At 32.8% G+C, this 24,404-nt stretch overlaps 1 protein-coding gene across 3 annotated transcripts in view; it reads right to left on the reverse strand.

The window, feature by feature from the left end:
* The window catches only part of LOC136038559 (C2 domain-containing protein 5-like), a 289,931-nt gene that overhangs the window by 202,536 nt on the left and 62,991 nt on the right, over window positions 1-24,404 (reverse strand). For all 3 annotated transcript variants that reach the window (XM_065721729.1, XM_065721731.1, XM_065721730.1), the window contains exons 10-11: window positions 23,207-23,331; window positions 4,560-4,695 (exon numbers count right to left, since the gene is read on the reverse strand). In XM_065721729.1, coding sequence (XP_065577801.1) covers window positions 4,560-4,695; window positions 23,207-23,331 — 261 coding nt within the window. The remainder of the gene's footprint in view (window positions 1-4,559; window positions 4,696-23,206; window positions 23,332-24,404) is intronic.

Genomic DNA, 24,404 nt, shown 5'->3' on the forward strand with positions numbered 1-24,404 from the left:
ATCTGAAGTTGTTAGTAGAAATAATCAATTTGATGTTCTAGCGCTGACAGAAATGTTCCTTACAGAGAGTATGGATAAGAAAATGCTTGATATTACAGGTTTCTCGTTAGAAATATTAAGCCGTGAAAAGCTAAGGAAAGGTGGTCTAGCGTATTATGTGCGACAAGGACTTGATTATTCGCTAATACCTGATTTTAATATTCGTGTTGAAGGAATATTTGAGTCATTCTGTCTCAAAGTAAAATTAAATCATCAGGAAATTCTAATGGTGTTGGTATATCATAGCCCGTCAGGTGATACGGAAATATTTATGGATGAACTAGAAAAGCTTTTGTCAAAGTTGAAGTGTCATGTACCCGGTAATAATGCTTGGGGATTTTAATATGGATCTACTATCGTTAAAAAATAACAAAAATCTCTTATTTCTTCAAAACTGTATGTCATATGGTTACCTGCCTATAGTCCGAATACCCACAAGGGTAACTCCAACGTCCACGACTCTGATTGATAATATATTTGTATCTCACCAAAATATTGTTAGAAAGTTCGTAGAAGTGCTATTATTTGAAACATCAGATCATTTCGCTACTTTCACTGATGTAGTGACGGATAAAAGTAAGATAAAGTCAGAACCGAATTACAGGCTTAATCGGCGAGATGAATCAGAAAAAAATATTGCAGATCTGGTACTAAGCTTAAATTGTATTCAGTGGGAAAACTTTTTTCAAGCCCAAGTTGATTCAGATTCAGCGTATTCGGCATTTATTGATTTAATTACTAGCAGTTATAATTACCATTGTCCTGTGTTGAAGGAGCCAAAGCGTAAGCATTTGCCCAGAAAACCATGGATGACATGGGGACTTCTCGTCTCTGTTAACAACCGCAAAACTCTTTATAAACAATATTTAAATGATCCGTCTGAAGAAAATTTTCACCAGTTTAAAGAATATAGAAATAAGTTAAACCAGCTGAAAAGAAATGCAAAGGAAATATATTTTCAAAAGAGTTTTAAAAATGCAAATTGGAACCCCAGGAAAACCTGGCAAATAATTAATTCGGTCATTGATCCAAATAAATCAGAAATACATCATATAAAAGAACTATAAAGTGAAAAAGAATCAATAAAATCACCGGAAGAAATTTAAAGTCTTCTTGGTTCATTTTTTGTAAATGTGGGAAAAAAAATAAAAGATAAACTGTCGAATGCAAAATCAAAAAGAAAACTAATGACACAGGTAACACCTCCAAAACTAAAGAAACAAGAGACAATGGCAGAAATGCAAAAATTTCCGTCTGTTACATGTGATGAAGTAAAAAAATGCATTTGTGAAATTAAAGGGACAAGGTCAACGGGCCTAGATGGGCTTTCTTTGCAACTAATACGAAAAGTACAACCAGCAATCATTGAGCCTCTTACGGTCCTTATAAACAGATGCCTTGACGAAGGTATTTTCCCTACCAAACTAAAAGAATCCAAATTAATTCCACTTTTTAAAGGAGGAGATCCAACAGTAATTGATAACTATCGACCAATTAGCTTACTTCCAATTTTTTCGAAAATATATGAAAAGCTTGCTGCAAAAAGACTTTATGAAGCTAACTTTGAAGCTAATAAAATTCTTTCTGATAAACAATATGGATTTCGGAAAAACAGATCCACTAAACTCGCAATTGCGGATCTTATAATGAATATAAAACCGGCGCAAGATGATGGTTTATATTCTCTGGCGATTTTTCTAGATTTAACAAAAGCTTTTGATTGCGTTGATTTTGACATCCTTCTTGAAACATTAGAAGGATATGGGATAAAGTCGGCGGTTCTTGAATGGATTCGGTCATATTTAACAAATAGACATTGTAAAATACTTGCTAATGGTATCTTATCAGATTCATTCGATGTAACTTGTGGGGTGCCCCAGGGATCAGTTCTTGGACCATTACTTTTTTTAATTTATGTGAATGAACTTTCGGCTGATATCCCCTTTGCATACATAATAAATTTTGCGGACGACACAGTACTATTTCTAACACATAAAAACCGTGAGCAACTAATTACAAACGCTGAAGTTTGCCTCCAGGCAGCAACCGAATTCTTTGAAGAGCGGTTGCTTTCCCATAATACAAAAAAGACGAAGTATATCATTTTTAAACATGGAAATGACCCAGTTTACGATAGCAAGATAAATACGGCAGACCACGAAAAAATTGAAAGAGTTGACCACATTAAATATTTAGGTATAATAATTGATGAAAAGCTGGATTGGGCAATCCACATTAAATTTCTTTGTATGAAGCTGTTGGTATTCTCCATAGACTGAAATTTATTTTTCCCCATAAAATATTACTGATCCTATATTTTAGTCTATTCCACTCATATCTTTTATATGGAATAAGCATTTGGGCTTCAAATTATAAGTCAGAATGGAAGCAAGTTCAAATTCTTCAGAATAAAGCTATACGTGCAATTTGCAAGCTTGAGCCTCGTCAGAGTGTGAAGGCGTTTTTAATAAGACTTAAGATACTAAATGTGGCTCGACTTCGAGAAAAAAAGATTGCCGAAACTTTATATAAAGTAAGGACAAATACCGCACCTGAGTCGTTTATGTCAGTTTTTCGAAGGAATGATGAAATTCACCAACATGATACTCGGCATGCATCGCAACTAGTTACAGAAACGAGACGTCTCACGTCATCTGGTTTTTCAATTAGATTTACCGGACCGAAAATATGGAATTATTTGCCAAATACTTTGAGAAATGCTAATAGCCTACCAGAGTTCAAAGGTAAGATTAAAAGCTTCTTAATGGAAAACATTGAATTAGATCCTAATTTCTTTTACCGATAGTTCTCTATGTTTTGTTTTATTAATTTACGTTTGTTTTCTTTTCTTTTCCCTTCTTCTTCTTTTCTCCTCTTACCTTATAATTCTATTCTTGATGATTGAATGAATACTGTCACCCGTTACGGGCAGTGCTCTCTTAGGGTGTAGTTAGTTTATAGTGTGTGATTTGTTTTTTTGTTAATAAACGAATTGAATTGAATTGAATTGTAACTAATATTTAGCAATTATTTTCTTCTAATATGCACCTTAAGACAAATTCCAATTAATAATTCAATGTAAATTTCAATACAAATTAATACAGAAGTGGTAAGAGAGTACGAGTTACAAATCCTCTTAAAGAGCATTTAAATCAACGAGTTGTTCTGAATAAAACTGTGTAAAGAAAACACATGATCCTCTGAAAGTCACCGATCAGGGTATTTTTGACTATAAGAATCTAATAACAGAGGGAGGATATATACAAGGGTCATTTACTACATTAGAGAAACCAATAGAAACCTGTCATGATTCAGAGACACACAAGTAAATCCCTCGAGACTAACTCCACTATGAAGTTAGTTAAAATAAAGAAGATATGTTCGACTGCACACTGTAGTCTCTACAGATTTTTACTATTCTACCCCCCCCCACCCACTCCATAGAAAAATTTAATTCCAAACATCGAATTTTTGGATACCATGCACCAAAAAAAAAAAAAGCAGAAGAAAAGAGGCGACATTTCTTCTTCTTCTGTACTTGATTTTAAACAAGACGAAATAAATGTTTTAACCCTTAGTTCCCTCTTAATATAACAAGATTCTGCGTAAAATTTCTAGACGACAATATTTTGTCTTTCTTGGAAAATAGTTCAGTTAAGTGGATGGAACTTTCGGGAATGAATCTATAGCCCAAATTATGGTCTTTAAGGGGAATTTCAAGTGCCTATCTCTACTCTGTCTCTTTTAAGGCTTGGAAGATTGTGTGGATCTAAATTAGAAGACCTATAGAGGAAGAGTCTTGCTTGGTACAGTATTCCTACCTTCACTGTGGCAAGAGAAAATTCCTTAATTTTGGTCTGAGTTAGTTCACTAAAAAGGAAGTTTCTTCCAGCTATTCGGCTCCTTTCCTAACAATATTAAATAAAAATTTATTCATAATTCATATAAAAACTATTTTATATATATATATAAACATATATATATAAATTTATATGAAAAACAATATTAAACAAAATTTTCAACAAAAATAGAATTTACAGAGGATATGACTGTTTACCACATTTCTGGTTATTCTGTATGTTTTAGGCCAAGAAAAATGCACAAATTTTCTTTAATTTGGTTTGATTCTATTTTTATTCGATTCTACGGTTTAGAAACACAATTGATTTGATTTGCCAATTGAGACTTTGTTTCGAACTTAAAGAAATATTTTTTATTAAACCTTTAAAATCTTATAGGTTAGAATTTAGCAAAATTAATATGCTCGACTGAACTTCATTCAGTCCTTATTTGATTTATCCATCTTTTTCTGAAAAGTATTTATTTTGCTAAGTGCTTTTCTCCTCAGATTCATCGAAGGTGAATACCCTTCGGAGAAAGAAGGATTCAAGGTATTTACTTAATAAGCCTTCTCAGAACATAACTCAGGCTCAGGATATATTCGTCATCTTCCATACTATTTATATTTCAATCCATTTATCGATTTCCATACTAATTTTTGATAAGTTAAAATATCTTACTTGTGAATCACCGCCACCTCTATATTCTCTCTTTGATCTACAGACCCTGGCCTGAATAAGAGAACCTTTCCCTTCCACACTTACGCCTTTTGGAACTTCAATTGTAGCCAATAAAACATCGGGGACCTTGTACTTCCTGAAAGGAAGGAAAATATAGTGAACTTAAACTTTATGTATATATTTCTATTGTAAACGTAATACAGCTATTTTGTAACAGTTTCCTTTTTCATAGGCAGCACAAAAGCGCTGCCTAAGTAAAGAGCGATGTGGGCACAATGTATTTTTATTATTATCATTTTCCTTTTTTTTTGGTTTTAGACCAGGGCACTTTGCATCGAAGAAACTGTCGTAGAAACTTTGAAAGGGGCTCAGCCAATTGGAAATTGAAAGGGATAGTGCCCTTTTTAATATTCGAAAGTGGCTGGAGGGCCACTAACCCCCCTCCCAAGCCCACCATTTCCTAAAAACATCCAATCAATATTTTGAGATAGCCATTTTATTAAACGCAGTTGAAAGGTCCGAAAATATGTACTTCAGTATGACACCCCCCTCCCCTACAGTCTTCATGGCAAAGGTTGTCAGTTATGCCCTGGGGGCATATAAGGTTTATATAGAAAGGGGGATCGTATAAACTTCTAAAAGGGCGTATTAGATTGCTAGTCAGAAATTGTAATGCCCTTTTTGAGATTCAGAGTAATGGGAGGATGGATACCCCATCCCTACATCTCGTATTTTTCCGAAATGCATCAGACAAAAATTCGGAGATGCACATTTGTCGTTGTAAAAATTTTGAAAAAGGCTCGTTCTATTTTAAATTGAAAGGCTAGTGCCCTTTTCAATACTCAAAAGCGATTGGAGGGCAACTGACCCCCCTCCCACGCCCCCATTTTCCCAAACACATCCAATCAAAATTTTGAAATATCCATTTGGTTCAACGTAATTGAAAGGTCCGGAAATTATGGTAAAAAAAAAGGTAAAGGATACGACATTAGACTTTTCAGTCCCTACCGGCGGTGCTGATCTCTGTTTCTTGGCCCTTCAGCCAGGAAGTGCAATGGGGGGTTGAGGGGCAACCATCCTGTGCTTTCGCACACCCTTCCTGTTTACCTTCCCCAGATTTCTCCAGGTACCCATTTAAAGCTGGGTCGACTCTGGCTAAGCTAACAGAGTCACGCCACTGACTCCCGTCCCAAACTGAACAATTGGGTACACTGGGATTCGAACCCGCGTCCTTTCAGACAAAGGATCCCAAATCCAGCGCACCAACCGACTCGGTTAGGAAATTATGGCTTTGAGAATAAAGACCCCCCCCCGCCTGAGCCCTCAGGTTAAGAGTTGAAAATGATACCCTGGGTGCCTATGAGGTATATATAAAAATGGTGATGGCATGAATTTCGGAGGGGGCTCATTGGATTGACAATCAGAAGTTCTAGTGCCCTTTTTAAGATTCAGAGTGATCGGAGGGTGAATACCCCCCCACACACACACACGAACAAACACACACCTTGAATCTTCCCGAAATGCATCTGATATAAATTTTGAGATGACCATTTGTTGTCGTAGAAATTTCAAAAAGAGCTCATTCGATCGGAAATTGAAAGGCATAGTGCCCTTTTGTATAGTCGAAAGTGATGGGAGGGCTACTAACCTATTCTCCCACACGCATCATTTCCCCCAACATTTCCGATCAAAATTTTGTGATCAACATAATTGAAAGGTCAGGAAATTATATCTTTGAAGATGACAAGCCCCCCAAAGCCCTCAGAGCAAGGGTTATAAGTTATACCCTGGGGGCATATAAGGTATATATTGAAAGGATAATCGTATAAACTTTGGAGGGGGCTTACTGGATTGGTTATCACAAGTTCTAGTGCCCTTTCTAAGATTCAGAGTAATCAGAGGGTGGGTAACCCCCCCCCCCCCACACACACACACACACCTCGTATGTTCCCGAATTGACAAATTTTCACAAGCAATATATTGAGAAGGACAGGGGTATTAAATTGGAACTTTTGGATTCATACTATGCATTCTTATAGAATAAAACTGAAAAGATACACAATATCAATTTTTCTATGAAAAAGACTATGTCAATGAAAAATGAACATAAATTAATTAAAAAAAAAAAACGGTTTCGACAAGACAAGTTTTTCAAAAAAAAGTTAAGAGCTCCATTCAGCCAAGAATGAGCAAAAATTAAGTCAAGCAATCTTCCGAGCGCAAAACTACCATAAATCACGATCAATAAATAAATAAAACTAAGAACGAACAGAAATTATAACAAATAGCCAAGTCAAACTCAAAACGCCTAAAATTAACATGAGTAGGACTGATAACCCCCACGCCTCCTCAAGACCAGAACACAATTTGCACTTTACTGAAAACAAAACACGTTTGAAATGTTTTCACCTTTCTCACTTTAGTAAATAAGAAATAATGAAAATCTTAAGGAACAAATGTCACTGTATGTCAATTAAACTGACAATCCACGGTCATTTGTTTTTTAGGTTTTTTTTTCAGTAAAGCACAAATTGTGTTGTGTTCTTGATAGGGCATGGGGGTTAGCACCCTTAAACAAACTGACGTTCTATGATCAAATTATCCCTTTAAAAGTAAGATTCTGCCCAGACTTTGAGAGTCTATCCTATCAAATCTTGTACTTACAACTAGGAAATCTACTGAATTTTCGTGATCAACATCTTCAGCAGTATCAGAATAAGAGACACGAGGTGATTGCGACTGCAAAGCACTAAAAAAAGATGAACCACTGAAGACAGACTAAGCCTTCTGTTGACTTAAATTGCACTAATCTATCTGGCTGTTCGACATGACGTTCGCTTCTGACAGGCCCTTATATAGTTTTCTTTGAGCTTCTTCGCTGTAACCATTTCGAAATATCCAATAGAGAGGTCTTTTGCACAATTTTTGGCCTAAACTTCATTTCAGCACCGCTTTTCAATTCGTCACTATGATGCCTGAGAACGTGAATAGCTCGATAATCAGAATCAAATTCATCTTTTCTTTCATCTTTCTTTTCTTTGAAACAAACTTCAGACACAAGCTTCAATCTCGTTCAGGATCTTTTCCTTTGTTCTGCAATTATTTTCATGTACTGATGATCTGAACAAATAAAAAGTGCTCCAAGCGCCCTTTTAAACTCAAATGCAGAATCGCACTAATTCAAATCGCAAATCCTAGATCACTGAGAAACTTGATTCCCTGTAAACTTTCCTCACTCTTGACAAACTGGTTCGCTTTGAATTTATTTCGATGTGCTTATGTATTATAAATTTTCTTTTGGAGTAGTAGTACAACCCAGGTTACTGGGCTTCCTGCCTTCTTTTTTATTTCTTTTTTTTTAAATAAAATCTTAACAGAGGTATAATATCGCAAAGCAGCAAAATTTTCGAATCTAGAATTAAAAATTGTTTCTTTCTCTTGCAGTTTTAATTCTTCATACCCTCGGTTATATGATTTGTCGCAGGACTTTTGAGAATAAGCGAAAGAGGTCTAGTTCTAAATAAGCTTGGTATAACATTGCAAATCTATGGGCTCATGTATTAGCAGAATATGTTATCTGTTTCTGATATTTTGAAAAAAAAAAAAAAACAACAATATTTCCAAACAAGGTTTATTTCAGTAGAGCCACTAGAATGGTCCCGACTAACCGAATCGTCGAAAAATATAAAATTGTGCAAGACTCCACCTGACAAGTCGTTCTCTAGGTGGCAAATTGGTTTATGTCAGTTTCAGGCAGTTGGAGTAGTAAATTTCGTCGTCTTTGCCCGACGGAAGTCTTTTATGAAATAGTAATGGACCAACAAAATATTAGGTTTTTTTACTTGGCACACATGAAGCAGTAAATTTCGTAGTCTTTTGCGCAACGGAAGTCCAATGACATAAGATTCGACTGACTGTGTATTAATTTTTGAAGAAGTCGGTTCAACAAGTCGTTTTTTAGGGCGGCAATTGGTTTCCACCGACTTTGTGCAGATGAAAAAGCAAATTTTGTTGTTCTTTGCCCGACGAAAATCTTTGATGACGTTCCATTGGGCCGACAAAATACCAAGTTTTGTATGGCTCCGCTCGACAAGTCGTTTTTTAGGGAGCCAATAGGTTTCTGTTGACTTAACGCAAATGAAGTAACAGATTTCGTCAGGTTTTGCCTGAAAGATAGCGACTTTTGTCGGGCTTTGCACGACGCAAGTCTTTTATGAGGTCCGTTAAGGGGGAGTCCTCCAATTCTCCCCTTAGTAGCGCCCCTGCAGAGAAGTAGCTAAATTTGTCAATGACCAAAATAGTTAATTCAATATATAGGTTCGCCTTCAGATTCGGGTAATTGCAGTCAATTGCATATGGATACATGCTTGTGCGCTATCTATATATATAAAAATAAGTTGTCTGTGTGTCTGTCGAGTGACGTCATGTTTGTGTGTCGACTGACATCATGTTTGTCGACTGACAAAATTACAGACTGGGACATCGGGACACAAATGACGACCGGGACATAGGGAATATAAATGACGACCGGGACACGCAAAGGGAAAGCGACCGGAACACAAGGAATGTTCGATTAGCAATCACCATCAACAAAGCACCGGGACACAAATGACGACCGGGACAAAGGGGAATATAAATGACGACCAGGACACTCAAAGAGAAATTACAGACCGGGACACCGGAACACAAATGACGACCGGGACAAAAAATGACGACCGGGACACCGGGACACAGGGAATATAAATGACGACCGGGACACGGGGAAACAACTACAACGGGGAAGCCGGGGGGCACAGGGGGATATATAAATGACGACGGGGACACAGGGAATGTTCGATTAGCAATCACCATCAACAAAGCTTAAGGGCAGTCATTAGAATAATGAGGTATAGATCTGAAAACAGATTGTTTTTCCCATGGACAATTATATGTTGCATGTTCAAGAGTCGGTAAACCTGACAATCTATTTATATGCACAGACAATGGGACAGCCAAGAATGTTGTATATTCGCAAGTTTTACGTAGTTAAAAAAATATATATATATATATATCCATCTATATTCACAGGTGGGACACAGGGACACAACTACAATGGCGCGTAACTAATATGGCACGTAACGACTTATGCGCGCGGGGGGGGGGGCTTGGGGGGCGCGAAGCGCCACCCTAACAGCTTGTTAATATACATAAAAATAAGTTGTACGTTTGTGTGTTTGTCCGCATACGACGTCATTATAAGTATATAAGGCTTTGTATATAACGTCATTATAAGTATATAAGGGGGCGATTCAATGAGAAATTTCAGTATATATCCTACAATGGCAGAAGAAACAGCCGAGGAAGCTGCTCAAAGAGTTAATTCAAAGAAAAATTGTAGTATAAATCCTACAATGGCAGAAGAAACAGCCGAGGAAGCTGCTCAAAGAGTTAATGCCAAAAGGCTTGCGGCTAATAGAGAAAGTAAGAAAAGAAAGCGTGCCGAGGAATCACAAGAACAACATGAAAACCGGCTTGCGTCTGAAAGAGAAAATGACGACCGGGACACAGGGAATATAAATGACGACCGGGACACTCAAAGAGAAATTACAGACCGGGACACTGGGACACAAATGACGACCGGGACACTGGGACAAAGGGAATATAAATGACGACCGGGACACAGGGACATAACTACAACAGGGACGCCAAGGGGCACAGGGGAGGATATATAAATGACGACGGGGACACAGGGAATATTCGATTAGCAATCACCATCAACAGAGCTCAAGGGCAATCATTAGAAAAATGCGGTATAGATCTGAATACGGATTGTTTTTTCCATGGACAATTACATGTTGCATGTTCAAGAGTCGGTAAACCTTACAATCTATTTATATGCACAGACAATGGGACAGCAAAGAATGTGTATATTCGCACGTTTTACGTAGTTAAGAACATATATACATATATATATATATATATATATATATATATATATATATATATATATATATATATATATATATATATATATATATATATATATATATATATATCTATATATATAAAAATAAGTTGTCTGTGTGTGGATCTGTGGATGGATCAGGTGACGTCATGTTTGTTCGCATATGACGTCTGAATTATTTCACACTAATACAAAAGAAGAAAAAAACTAAAAAAGGTAAAAACTACAAAAAAAACTAAAAAGAAAAAAAAACTAAAAAAGCTAAAAAACTAAAAAAAACTAAAAAAAAGGTAAAAATCTAATAACTAAAAAAAACTGAAAAAAATAAAAAAAGGCAAAAACTACAAAAAAAATAAAAACTAATAAAAAAACTAAAAAAGCTAAAAAACTAAAAAAACTAAAAAAAACTAAAAAAAGGTAAAAAACTAAAAACTAAAAAAGAAAAAAACTAAAAAAAGGAAAAAACTGAAAAATAAAAGAGAAAAAGAAAACTAAAAAAATATGAATAAATATATATAAAAATAAGTTGTTTGTGGGTTATGTCTGTCTGTCTGTCTGTCGAGTGACGTCGTGTTTGTCCGCATATGACGTCTGAATTATTTCACACTAATACAAAAGAAGAAAAAAAACTAAAAAAGGTAAAAACTACAAAAAAAACTAAAAAGAAAAAAAACTAAAAAAGCTAAAAAACTAAAAAAAACTAAAAAAAGGTAAAAAACTAAAAACTAAAAAAAGCTGAAAAAACTAAAAAAAGGCAAAAACTAAAAGAAAACTAAAAACTAATAAAAAAACTAAAAAAGCTAAAAAACTAAAAAAACTAAAAAAACTAAAAAAAGGTAAAAAACAAAAAAAAACTAAAAACTAAAAAAGAAAAAACTAAAAAAAAGGAAAAAACTGAAAAATAAGAGAAAAAGAAAACTAAAAAAATATTAATAAATATAAAAAATATAAATATAAATATAATATAAATTAGCAATCAACAAAGCACCGAGACACAAATGACGACCGGGACACAGGGAGTATAAATGACGACCAGGACATAAGTAAAAAAAAAAACTAAAAAAACTAAAAAAATGGTAAAAACTACAAAAAAACTAAAAACTAATAAAAAAACTAAAAAATTTAAAAATCTAAATAAACTAAAAAAGAAAAAAAAGAAAAAAGGAAAAAAATAAAGGAGAAAAACAAAACTAAAAAACGAATGTATATACAGACCGGGACACCGGGATACAAATGACGACCGGGACACAGGGAATATAAATGACGACCGGGACACAGGGACACAACTACAATGGGGACGCCGGGGGGCACAGGGGGATATAAATGACGACCGGGACACCGGGACACAAGGAATATAAATGACGCCCGGGACACTCAAAGAGAAATCACAGACTGGAACACCGGGACACAAATGACGACCGGGACACAGGGAATATAAATGACGACCGGGACACAGGGACATAACTACAAAGGGGACGCCGGGGTGCACAGGGGGATATATAAATGACGATGGCGACCCAGGGAATGGTCGATTAGCAATCACCATCAACAAAGCTCAAGGGCAATCATTAGAATCATGAGGTATAGATCTGAATACGGATTGTTTTCCCATGGACCATTATATGTTGCATGTTCAAGAGTCGGTAAACCTGACAATCTATTTATATGCACAGACAATGGGACAGCAAAGAATGTTGTATATTCGCAAGTTTTACGTAGTTAAAAACATATATATATATATATATAAATATATATATATATATATATATATATATATATATATATATATATATATATATATATATATATATATATATATATATCTATATTCACAGGTGGGACATAGGGACACAACTACAATGGCGCGTAACTAATATGGCACGTAACGACTTACGCGCGCGGGGGGGCTTGGGGGGGCGCGAAGCGCCCCCACCAACTAGGTGTTGGGGTGGCGCGAAGCGCCACCCCAACAGCTATTATATATATATATATATATATATATATATATATATATATATATATATATATATATATATATATATATATATATATATATATATATATATATATATATATATCTATATTCACAGGTGGGACATAGGGACACAACTACAATGGCGCGTAACGACTTACGCGCGCGGGGGGGCTTGGGGGGGGGGGGGGCGCGAAGCGCCCCCACCAACTTGGTGTTGGTAGCCAACAGCTAGTATATATATATATATATATATATATATATATATATATATATATATATATATATATATATATATATATATATATATATAAGTTGTTTGTGGGTTATGTCTGTCTGTCTGTCCGCATATGACGTCTGAATTATTTCATCATATACCAATTCAAAAACGAAAGTATACAAGCTGATGTAGCTAAGTTGGTAACGCGGTATGCTCCAGGATCTAGGTTCGAGAGATTCCAGGTTCGAACCTTAAATACAAAAGAAGAAAAAACTAAAAAAGGTAAAAACTTCAAAAAAACTAAAAAGGAAAAAAACTAAAAAAAAACTAAAAAAGCTAGAATACTAAAAAAACTAATAAAAGTTAAAAAACTAATAACTAAAAAAGAAAAAAAAAACTAAAAAAATGTAAAAACTACAAAACTAAAACCTAAAAAAAAACTAAAAAAAGGGTAAAAACGACAAAAACTAAAACGAAAGAAAAACTAATAAAAAAAAAGTAAAAAAACTAAAAACTGAAAAAGAAAAAAGACTAAAAAGAAAAAAGAAAAAAACTAAAAAAGCTAAAAAAAAAGGGTAAAAACCAATAATAAAACTAAAAGACACAGGGACACAACTACAATGGCCCGTAACTAATATTGGTAGAGCGTTATGTTTCAGGTTGTAAATCTGAAAGGTTCAACCCTGAATACAAAAGAAGAAAAAAAACTAAAAAAGGTAAAAACTACAAAAAAAAACTAAAAAAAAGAAAGAAAAACATAAACAAAAAATTTATTTCATAAACCAATTCAAAAACGAATGTATTCAAACCCGAGTAGCTGAGTTGGTAACGCGTTATGTTCCAGGTTCTAGGTCTGAGAAACTACAAAAAAAAAAAAAAAAAAAAACTAAAAAATTAAAAAAACTAAAACAAGGTAAAAACTACAAAAAAAAACTAAAAAGAAAAAAACTAAAAACTAATAAAAAAATTAAAAAATAAACTAAAAAAGAAAAAAAGGAAAAAAACTGAAAAATAAAGGAGAAAAACAAAACTACAAAAAAACTAAAAAGGTAAAAACTACAAAAAAAACTAAAAAGAAAACAGAAAAAAAAAACTAAACAAAAGGTAAAAACCAAAAAAACTAAAAAGAAAAAAGGAAAAAAAAACACAAAATTTATTTCATCATATACCAATTCAAAAACGAATGTATATACAGACCGGGACACAGGGACACAAATGACGACAGGGACGCCGGGGGGCACAGGGGGACACTCAAAGAGAAATTACAGACCGGGACACTGGGACACAAATGACGACCGGGACACTGGGACAAAGGGAATATAAATGACGACCGGGACACAGGGACATAACTACAACAGGGACGCCAGGGGGCACAGGGGAGGATATATAAATGACGACGGGGACACAGAGAATATTCGATTAGCAATCACCATCAACAGAGCTCAAGGGCAATCATTAGAAAAATGCGGTATAGATCTGAATACGAATTGTTTTTTCCATGGACAATTACATGTTGCATGTTCAAGAGTCGGTAAACCTTACAATCTATTTATATGCACAGACAATGGGACAGCAAAGAATGTGTATATTCGCACGTTTTACGTAGTTAAGAACATATATACATATATATATATATATATATATATATATATATATATATATATATATATATATATATATATATATATATATATATATATATATATATATATATATATATATATATATATATATATATATATATATATATATATATATATATATATATATATATATCTATATATATAAAAATAAGTTGTCTGTGTGTGGATCTGTGGATGGATCAGGTGACGTCATGTTTGTTCGCATATGACGTCTGAATTATTTCACACTAATACAAAAGAAGAAAAAAACTAAAAAAGGTAAAAACTACAAAAAAAACTAAAAAGAAAAAAAAACTAAAAAAGCTAAAAAACTAAAAAAAAACTAAAAAAAGGTAAAAATCTAATAACTAAAAAAAAACTGAAAAAAAATAAAAAAAGGCAAAAACTACAAAAAAAATAAAAACTAATAAAAAAACTAAAAAAGCTAAAAAACTAAAAAAACTAAAAAAAACTAAAAAAAGGTAAAAAACTAAAAACTAAAAAGAAAAAAACTAAAAAAAAGGAAAAAACTGAAAAATAAAAGAGAAAAAGAAAACTAAAAAAATATGAATAAATATATATAAAAATAAGTTGTTTGTGGGTTATGTCTGTCTGTCTGTCTGTCGAGTGACGTCGTGTTTGTCCGCATATGACGTCTGAATTATTTCACACTAATACAAAAGAAGAAAAAAAACTAAAAAAGGTAAAAACTACAAAAAAAACAAAAAAGAAAAAAAACTAAAAAAGCTAAAAAACTAAAAAAAACTAAAAAAAAGGTAAAAAACTAAAAACTAAAAAAAGCTGAAAAAACTAAAAAAAGGCAAAAACTAAAAAAAAACAAAAAACTAATAAAAAAACTAAAAAAGCTAAAAAACTAAAAAAACTAAAAAAACTAAAAAAAGGTAAAAAACAAAAAAAAACTAAAAAAGAAAAAACTAAAAAAAAGGAAAAAACTGAAAAATAAGAGAAAAAGAAAACTAAAAAAATATTAATAAATATAAAAAATATAAATATAAATATAATATAAATTAGCAATCAACAAAGCACCGAGACACAAATGACGACCGGGACACAGGGAGTATAAATGACGACCAGGACATAAGTAAAAAAAAAAATAAAAAAACTAAAAAAATGGTAAAAACTACAAAAAAACTAAAAACTAATAAAAAAACTAAAAAATCTAAAAATCTAAATAAACTAAAAAAGAAAAAAAAGAAAAAAGGAAAAAAATAAAGGAGAAAAACAAAACTAAAAAACGAATGTATATACAGACCGGGACACCGGGATACAAATGACGACCGGGACACAGGGAATATAAATGACGACCGGGACACAGGGACACAACTACAATGGGGGCGCCGGGGGGCACAGGGGGATATAAATGACGACCGGGACACCGGGACACAAGGAATATAAATGACGCCCGGGACACTCAAAGAGAAATCACAGACTGGAACACCGGGACACAAATGACGACCGGGACACAGGGAATATAAATGACGACCGGGACACAGGGACATAACTACAAAGGGGACGCCGGGGTGCACAGGGGGATATATAAATGACGATGGCGACTCAGGGAATGGTCGATTAGCAATCACCATCAACAAAGCTCAAGGGCAATCATTAGAATCATGAGGTATAGATCTGAATACGGATTGTTTTCCCATGGACCATTATATGTTGCATGTTCAAGAGTCGGTAAACCTGACAATCTATTTATATGCACAGACAATGGGACAGCAAAGAATGTTGTATATTCGCAAGTTTTACGTAGTTAAAAACATATATATATATATATATATATATATATATATATATATATATATATATATATATATATATATATATATATATATATATATATATCTATATTCACAGGTGGGACATAGGGACACAACTACAATGGCGCGTAACTAATATGGCGCGTAACGACTTACGCGCGCGGGGGGGCTTGGAGGGGGGCGCGAAGCGCCCCCACCAACTAGGTGTTGGGGTGGCGCGAAGCGCCACCCCAACAGCTAGTATATATATATATATATATATATATATATATCTATATATATAAAAATAAGTTGTCTGTCTGTGGATGGATGGATGGATGGGTCAGGTGACGTCACCTGAAAAAACTGGATCAGGTGACGTCAAAACTGAAAAAACTAAAAAAAGGCAAAAACTACAAAAAAAACTAAAAACTAATAAAAAAAATAAAAAAGCTAAAAAACTAAAAAAACTATAAAGGTAAAAACCAATAAAAAACTAAAAAAAAAACTGAAAAAACTAAAAAAAGGCAAAAACTACAAAAAAAAACTAAAAACTAATAAAAAAAGTAAAAAAGCTAAAAAACTAAAAAAACTAAAAAAACTAAAAAAAGGTAAAAAACTAAAAAATAAAAAATAAAAAAAAAACTAAAAAAAAAGGAAAAAACTGAAAAATAAGCTAAAATAAAGGTAAAAACCAATAAAAAACTAAAAAGAAAAAAAGGAAAAAACTAATAAATGACGACACTCAAAGAGAAAGCGACCAGGACAAAAGGAATGTTCGATTAGCAATCAACAAAGCACCGGGACACAGGGAGTATAAATGACGACCAGGACATAAGTAAAAAAAAACTATCTATATATATAAAAATAAGTTGTCAAACTAAAAAAAGGCAAAAACTACAAAAAAAACTAAAAACTAATAAAAAAGCTAAAAAACTAAAAAAACTAAAAAAAAGGCAAAAACTACAAAAAAACTAAAAACTAATAAAAAAAATAAAAAAGCTAAAAAACTAAAAAAACTAAAAAAACTAAAAAAAGGTAAAAAACTAAAAAAACTAAAAACTAAAAAAAACTAAAAAAGGAAAAAACTGAAAAATAAGCTAAAATAAAGGTAAAAACCAATAAAAAACTAAAAAAAAAACTGAAAAAACTAAAAAAAGGCAAAAACTACAAAAAACTAAAAACTAATAAAAAAAGTAAAAAAGCTAAAAAACTAAAAAAACTAAAAAAACTAAAAAAACTAAAAAAAGGTAAAAAACTAAAAAAAAATAAAAAATAAAAAAAAACTAAAAAAAAAGGAAAAAACTGAAAAATAAGCTAACATAAAGGTAAAAACCAATAAAAACTAAAAAGAAAAAAAGGAAAAAACTAAAAGAACTAAAAAAGAAAAAAATAAATGACGACACTCAAAGAGAAAGCGACCAGGACAAAAGGAATGTTCGATTAGCAATCAACAAAGCACCGGGACATAGGGAGTATAAATGACGACCAGGACATAAGTAAAAAAAAAATTAACAAAACTAAAAAGAAGGTAAAAACTACAAAAAAACTAAAAAGAAAAAAAAACTAAAAACTAATAAAAAAACTAAAAAATCTAAAAATCTAAATAAACTAAAAAAGAAAAAAAAAGGAAAAAAATAAAGGAGAAAAACAAAACTAAAAAACGAATGTATATACAGACCGGTACACCGGGATACAAATGACGACCGGGACACAGGGAATATAAATGACGACCGGGACACAGGGACACAACTACAACGGGGACACCGGGGGAAACAGGGGGATATACATGACGACCGGGACAAAAAAACTAAAAAGAAAAAAAAACTAAAAACTAATAAAAAAACTAAAAAATCTAAAAATCTAAATAAGCTAAAAAAGAAAAAAAAAGGAAAAAAATAAAGGAGAAAAACAAAACTAAAAAACGAATGTATATACAGACCGGGACACCGGGATACAAATGATGACCGGGACCCGGGACACAGGGAATATAAATGACGACCGGGACACAGGGACACAACTACAACGGGGACACCGGGGGAAACAGGGGGATAACCTGACAATCTATTTATATGCAAAGACAATGGGACAGCAAAGAATGTTGTATATTCGCAAGTTTTACGTAGTTAAAACCATATATATATATATATATCTATATTCACAGGTGGGACATAGGGACACAACTACAATGGCGCGTAACTATTATGGCGCGTAACGACTTACGCGCGCGGGGGGGCTTGGGGGGGGGCGCGAAGCGCCCCCACCAACTAGGTGTTGGGGTGGCGCGAAGCGCCACCCCAACAGCTAGTATATATATATATATATATATATATATATATATATGTATATATATATATATATATATATATATATATATATATATATATATATCTGTCTATATTCAAAGTTGGGACACAACTACAATGGCACGTAAATAATATGGCGCGTAACAACTTAAGCGCGTGGGGGGGCTTGGGGGGCGCGAAGCGCCCCCACCAACTAGGTGTTGGTGTGCTCACGAAGCACCACACCAACAGCTAGTAATAAATATAATTGTCCATCATCTAGATGTTACTGACCACAAGGAAAGGAGGGATAGTAGAACTATTAATAATGAATATAGAGATAACCATTAAAATTGTCATTCGATCGGTTGAATGACAATTAGTTCCGCTAAATATTTTGAGAAAAACATGAACAACACCACTATACCAAAATATACGTTTGTAAATAAAATAAAGCGCAAAATAACGTTAGAACTCAACGTTTTTGTAGTCCCCTTCAGGTTCAGGTAATTGCAGTGAACTGCACATATTTATATCCTTGTGCGATATAATATATATCAGTGTCCTTTGTTTAGATGTTACACTAGGAAAGGAAGGCTAGTAAAACTATTAATAATGGAAATAGGGATGACTAATGAAATTATCATTTAATCGGTTGAATGACAATGAGTTGCGGTCAATTTTTTTGAGAAAAATAGGAACATCACCACTATTCAAAATGTACATTTGTATATAACACAATGCGCAAAATAACGTTAGAACTCAGAGTTTTTGTATGCTCTTAAATATAAAAAATAATAGGCAAATCCATCTCATCAAATTTTTTTCCTTTAATTTTAATTTGATATCTTATGATAGTTGCAAAGCGATCCATTTTAAACCAAAATTGTATCTGCGAATCCTAGAGTGCTAAATGCCTCGTTAGTAGTAACTAAAAAAAGGAAACTTTTTTTCCTTCAAAGAAATACCCTGTAAGTCACCGTCTTTTTTACTTACTCCAGCTAACCGGGGCAGGATGCCCTGTATATATGTATATCTTATGAAGTAAACTTATATGTCATTAGCCTATCAGCTCTTCACCATCAGTAAACCAGGGTAAATAATTTCCGTTCATTCAGACATTCATCATAAGACTTGTCTCTCATCTTTGTTACTGTTTTAGTAGTACTCCTTTCCACCCCTTCCAGAAGCTGTAAATCACATTTCCATATATTTAAATTTATATAAATTATATATATATATATATATATATAATATATATATATATATATATATATATATATATATATATAATATACTTGTCAATAATAAAGCAAGAAGATCTTCAAATTATAATGAATAAAGGGGCTAATTTCCGTCTTTCTCATCATCTGAAACCATCGAGTGTTCTTGATGGCTTGGAAAATGATTTTGATTTATTTATTGATAAGTGGTGTAAGAAAGAGAATAAAAATAAAGAGAGTTTTCAAAGTTGGAAGAATTTAATTATTAGTAGATTAAGAAATAAAATATATTCTAACTTAAAAATAGTAACACTAAATCATTATTTTATAATGCGAAGATTAAACAAGCAATTGCTAATCTAAAGAATGAATTTGTAATTGTGCCAGTGGATAAAGCTAATAATAATTTTGCCATAATTTGTCAGAAGCTGTATTGTGATATCTTAAAAAGGGAGTTATGCACAACTAATGTTTACGAAAAGGTAAATATAGAGGATGAGAATTTTATTGAAAAGACTGAAGAAATACTTTTTAAAAATTTTAATATTAAAATAAATGACAATGATAAAAAGTTCCCTTTCCTATATTGGACTGTAAAATTTCATAAGAATCCCCCTAAACCACGGTTTATTGCTGGAGCAGCTAAATGTCCAACCCGAATTGCTGCTACTGACCTCTCTTTAATTTTAAAGGAAATTGTAAATAAACTTAAAACCTATTGTTCTGGTATTAAAAAATTTTCGAATTTTAATCCATATTGGAGTGTTAATAATTCACTGCAGGTGATAGATTCTTTAACAATGGTTTCAGCTAAAAGAATTGAGTCTTTCGATTTTGCGACAATGTATACTAATTTATCACTTAATTTAGTGTTTGATAATTTAAAAACTGTTATAAAGAAATCTTTCCTCTTATCTAGTAAAAGGTTTTTAAAAATAGACATTTATAATAAAAAAGCTATATGGACAAACTGCTTTAATACTACAGTTAACTTGAGATGTTACAGCTTGGATATGATTTTTGAGTTATTGGAATTTGTTTTATACAATACTTATATAAGATTTGGGGGTGATTTGTACAAGCAAATTATGGGAATTCCCATGGGGGGAATGCCAGCCCATTTATAGCTGACTTGTTTTTAAGTCAACTAGAATATAAATATATGATGGATAAGAATAATCCAATTAATTTAAAACATGCTTTGTCAAATAATAAAAGATATTTAGATGATATTTTGGTCTTAAATTGTAAGGATTTCATTGATATTTCTAAAAATATATATCCATCAGAGCTTATTCTTGAGCCTAGTCATGGCGCTGGTCATGAAGATCATTTCTTAGATTTAAATATTAATATTTGTGATAATAATAAATTAAGTTTTAAAATGTATAATAAAACGGATGATTTTGATTTTGAAGTGATTAGTTTCCCATTCCCTGAAAGTAATATACACTCAAATATCACATATTCAGCGTTTTTCTCACAGTTACTTCGTTATGCAAGGATTTGTAGTAATTATATTGATTTTAAAAATAGATGTAAAATCTTAAGCCAAAAATTGATATCAAGAGGTTTTTCTGCAAATAAATTAACTTGGCAATTTAAAAAATTTAGTTTTCATTATAACGAACTTTTAAATAAATATCAAAAGAATTATCTAGAAATACTTAAAGAAATTTTTAACTAATTTCGCAGGTTCGAGAAATGTTGTCACAGCGCAACTTATTTTGAATTGTGTTTCTAATTGAGCGGATTTTCTAAAAAATTAGCCACATGGTAAAGATGAATTCTATAATTGTTTAGTTCATTCAGGTTTTTTGCAATGTGTTAATATTTGTGATTTGGTAAAATTTATAATATTTAGTTTACCTATTGTTGCTAAAGGGAGGGATATATTAACAGGATAAGCTTGTTTTGGTTTTACTTGGTTGTTTTACATTTGCTGTTTTTTTTTCATAGGCATGTATTTTGGGGGTGATACCTGACGCGGGGATGCCATGGATATTCTGTGGTAGCCACAACACTGTGCTGGGTAGAGAATTTAGAGTGGCGAAACCCTATATAGGCCAGTGTATTCTCCTGATGAGCCCTTATGTTGGGTGTTGCCTCTGAATTATTTGTCTATATTATTTTTTCTATTGTTTGGTAAATGACGACTTATACTTATTGACGACATGACTGCCTGTCCATGGATTATTCTTTATGGTTGATTGTGTGTGGCTATGCTGTTTGACCTGTGTGATTGTATGGAAGAGTAGGGTTAAGGCCTCATTCAAGTGCTGGTCTATATTAATCACTAATTTAGGAAAACAGTCTTCCTTTTCTCCTTCTGTCTCTTTTTTTTTTTTTTTTTTTTTTTTTTTTTTTTTTTTTTTTTTTGTGCTGTAGCATTGGTGATTTCTCTTTTCATGATATATATATATATATATATATATATATATATATATATATATATATATATATATATTGTGTAAATATCACAATGCGCAAAATAAAGTTAGAACACAATGTTTATGTAGTCCCCTACAGATTCGAGTCATTAAATTCGACTTCATGTGACTAAATCCACGTACGCGATAATATAGACAAGCGTCTTCCGTCTAGACGCTATTGACCAGTAGGAGATGGGGAAGAGTGAAAACATTAATCATCCAAATAGGGAGGACTTACAAAATTGCCATTCCGTCACTTGAATGACAATGAATAGAGAAACAAAATTTGAAAGATTAAGGTGGGGGACAGTATATCAATTAATCAAGTAGATACATTAACTATGGTAAGCAAAATGGGGGATAGTTTGTGTCTTAATTGAGGAAACATTATATTCTAAAACTCATAAATTCATAAAGACAAACTGCCCTGTCATGATTAATTAGTTAATATAAATGGATACAATTTCAACCATGTTGTGTCTCCTTATTACATTTAGATAATTGTGCAATAAAAAACTAAACTTAATTACTTTCAAAGTCTTGACTTCGCAAAACATTCCTTTCTAAAAAAAAAACTTTAAATTTCCAATTTTAGAAGCCTCATAAAGAAAATTTTTGAAAATATTGCCAGATGACATGTAGCAGAATATATGACCATGTAAGGTTGAATACCTCCCAAAATCATTTTAATCAACATATTTTTCTAGTTTACTTCTTCATTTAGAGTCCATGACTGACTCTTTCTCCGACATATTTCATTCCATAGTCAAAATACTAATTTTCAAGGACAGCCATTCGGGTTTAGTAATGAAATGTAATAATTAGGTTATAAAAGTTTATTGTGATTTTTCGTTGTTTCTTATTTCTCCTGTTCTCTCTCAACCTTCAAGACAGGACCAGGACACCAGGACCAAAGATCTCCTTCAGCCAACTTCAATAACCTTGATCCTTCAGCCGATTAAATAAGAAAAAAAAACTCCAATAATAAACAAATGAAGCAATGACACTTTTAGTCACTTTTTACATTCATGGACGATCAGAAAATGTTATTAAATAACAAAAAGAATGAAATAGAAACATTCAAAATTCAGTATTCCGGTGGTCAGTAGGTTGTAAACACAAAATTTTACAAATTAGGAAAAAACTGGAGAATTTGGAAGTAAAATGACAGCTGGGTCCAATTTACCTGCAGACGTTACATCTTGCCAGTTTTACCGGACACGGGATAGTTGTCCTGGCATAAGGCACGTGACAAGGAGAACATGGTAAATACTCTTGTGCTTCTGGTAGAGTTGATGAGTCTTTTACTCGCTAAAAAACAAAACAAAAGGCAGTTATTAAGACATTTCAAGTTTCCATTTTTACATCAATAAAGGAAAAAAACGTCATTTTATTTTTAAACTTTTTTCTTTATTTTTAAAGTAGTGCGGATTCCGTCTGTGGATTATATTTCATTCCCATGTTCGTCAAGAAGGGAACACGCCTTGATGTCCTTCTTATTATTCAATTGCCGCACTCTTCTATAAATGAAGTGGGAGTCTTTTTTCTTAAGGCCGATTCACATTTACCGCATTTTTCTTTAATATAAGCGCGATGAGCACGTCCGATGGCTTTCTCTAGAACAACTACCTGCTGAATTCTGTAATTTAGTGACGTCCAAAAATGAATTGATTGAAAAAGTATTTCCGAATATTCTAAACAATTATAAAAATAATAAATGGGTAAGTGAAAGAGCGATTCTTGCACCCAAAAATATAGACGTCCACGAAATCAACAATATTGTTTTGACCAAGATTCGAGACCAGGCAGTCCTTTACAAATCAGTCGACACAGGTTTGGAACCAAATGAGGCAGTTAATTATCCATCTGAATTTTTAAATTCCGTGAATCTTTCAGGGTTTCCACCAGACGTGCTATAACTAAAAAAAGACGTACCAATAATACTGTTAAGAAATATCCACCCACCAAAGCTTTGCAATGGCACGCGACTTGCCGTAAAAAAAAACAATGGAAAACGTAATATAGGCCACAATCTTGACAGGGCCTTTTGAGGGTGAGGCTGTTCTTATTCCTAGCATTCCCATGATTCCAACGGATCTCCGTTTTCAATTTAAAAGATTGCAATTCCCAATTCGATTGGCATTTGCAATCACCATCAACAAAGCTCAAGGTCAATCATTAGAAAAATGTGGTATAGATCTTAATACTGATTGTTTTTCCCATGGACAATTGTACGTTGCATGTTCGAGGGTCGGTAAACCTGACAATCTATTTATATGCAGCGACAATTGGACAGCGAACAATGTTGTATATTCGCATGTTCTACGCAGATAATTTGTATTGTATCTATCTATCTATCTATCTATATAAAACCGAGTTGTGTG

The sequence above is a fragment of the Artemia franciscana genome, chromosome 18 (assembly GCF_032884065.1).
Source record: "Artemia franciscana chromosome 18, ASM3288406v1, whole genome shotgun sequence".
Taxonomy (NCBI): domain Eukaryota; kingdom Metazoa; phylum Arthropoda; class Branchiopoda; order Anostraca; family Artemiidae; genus Artemia; species Artemia franciscana.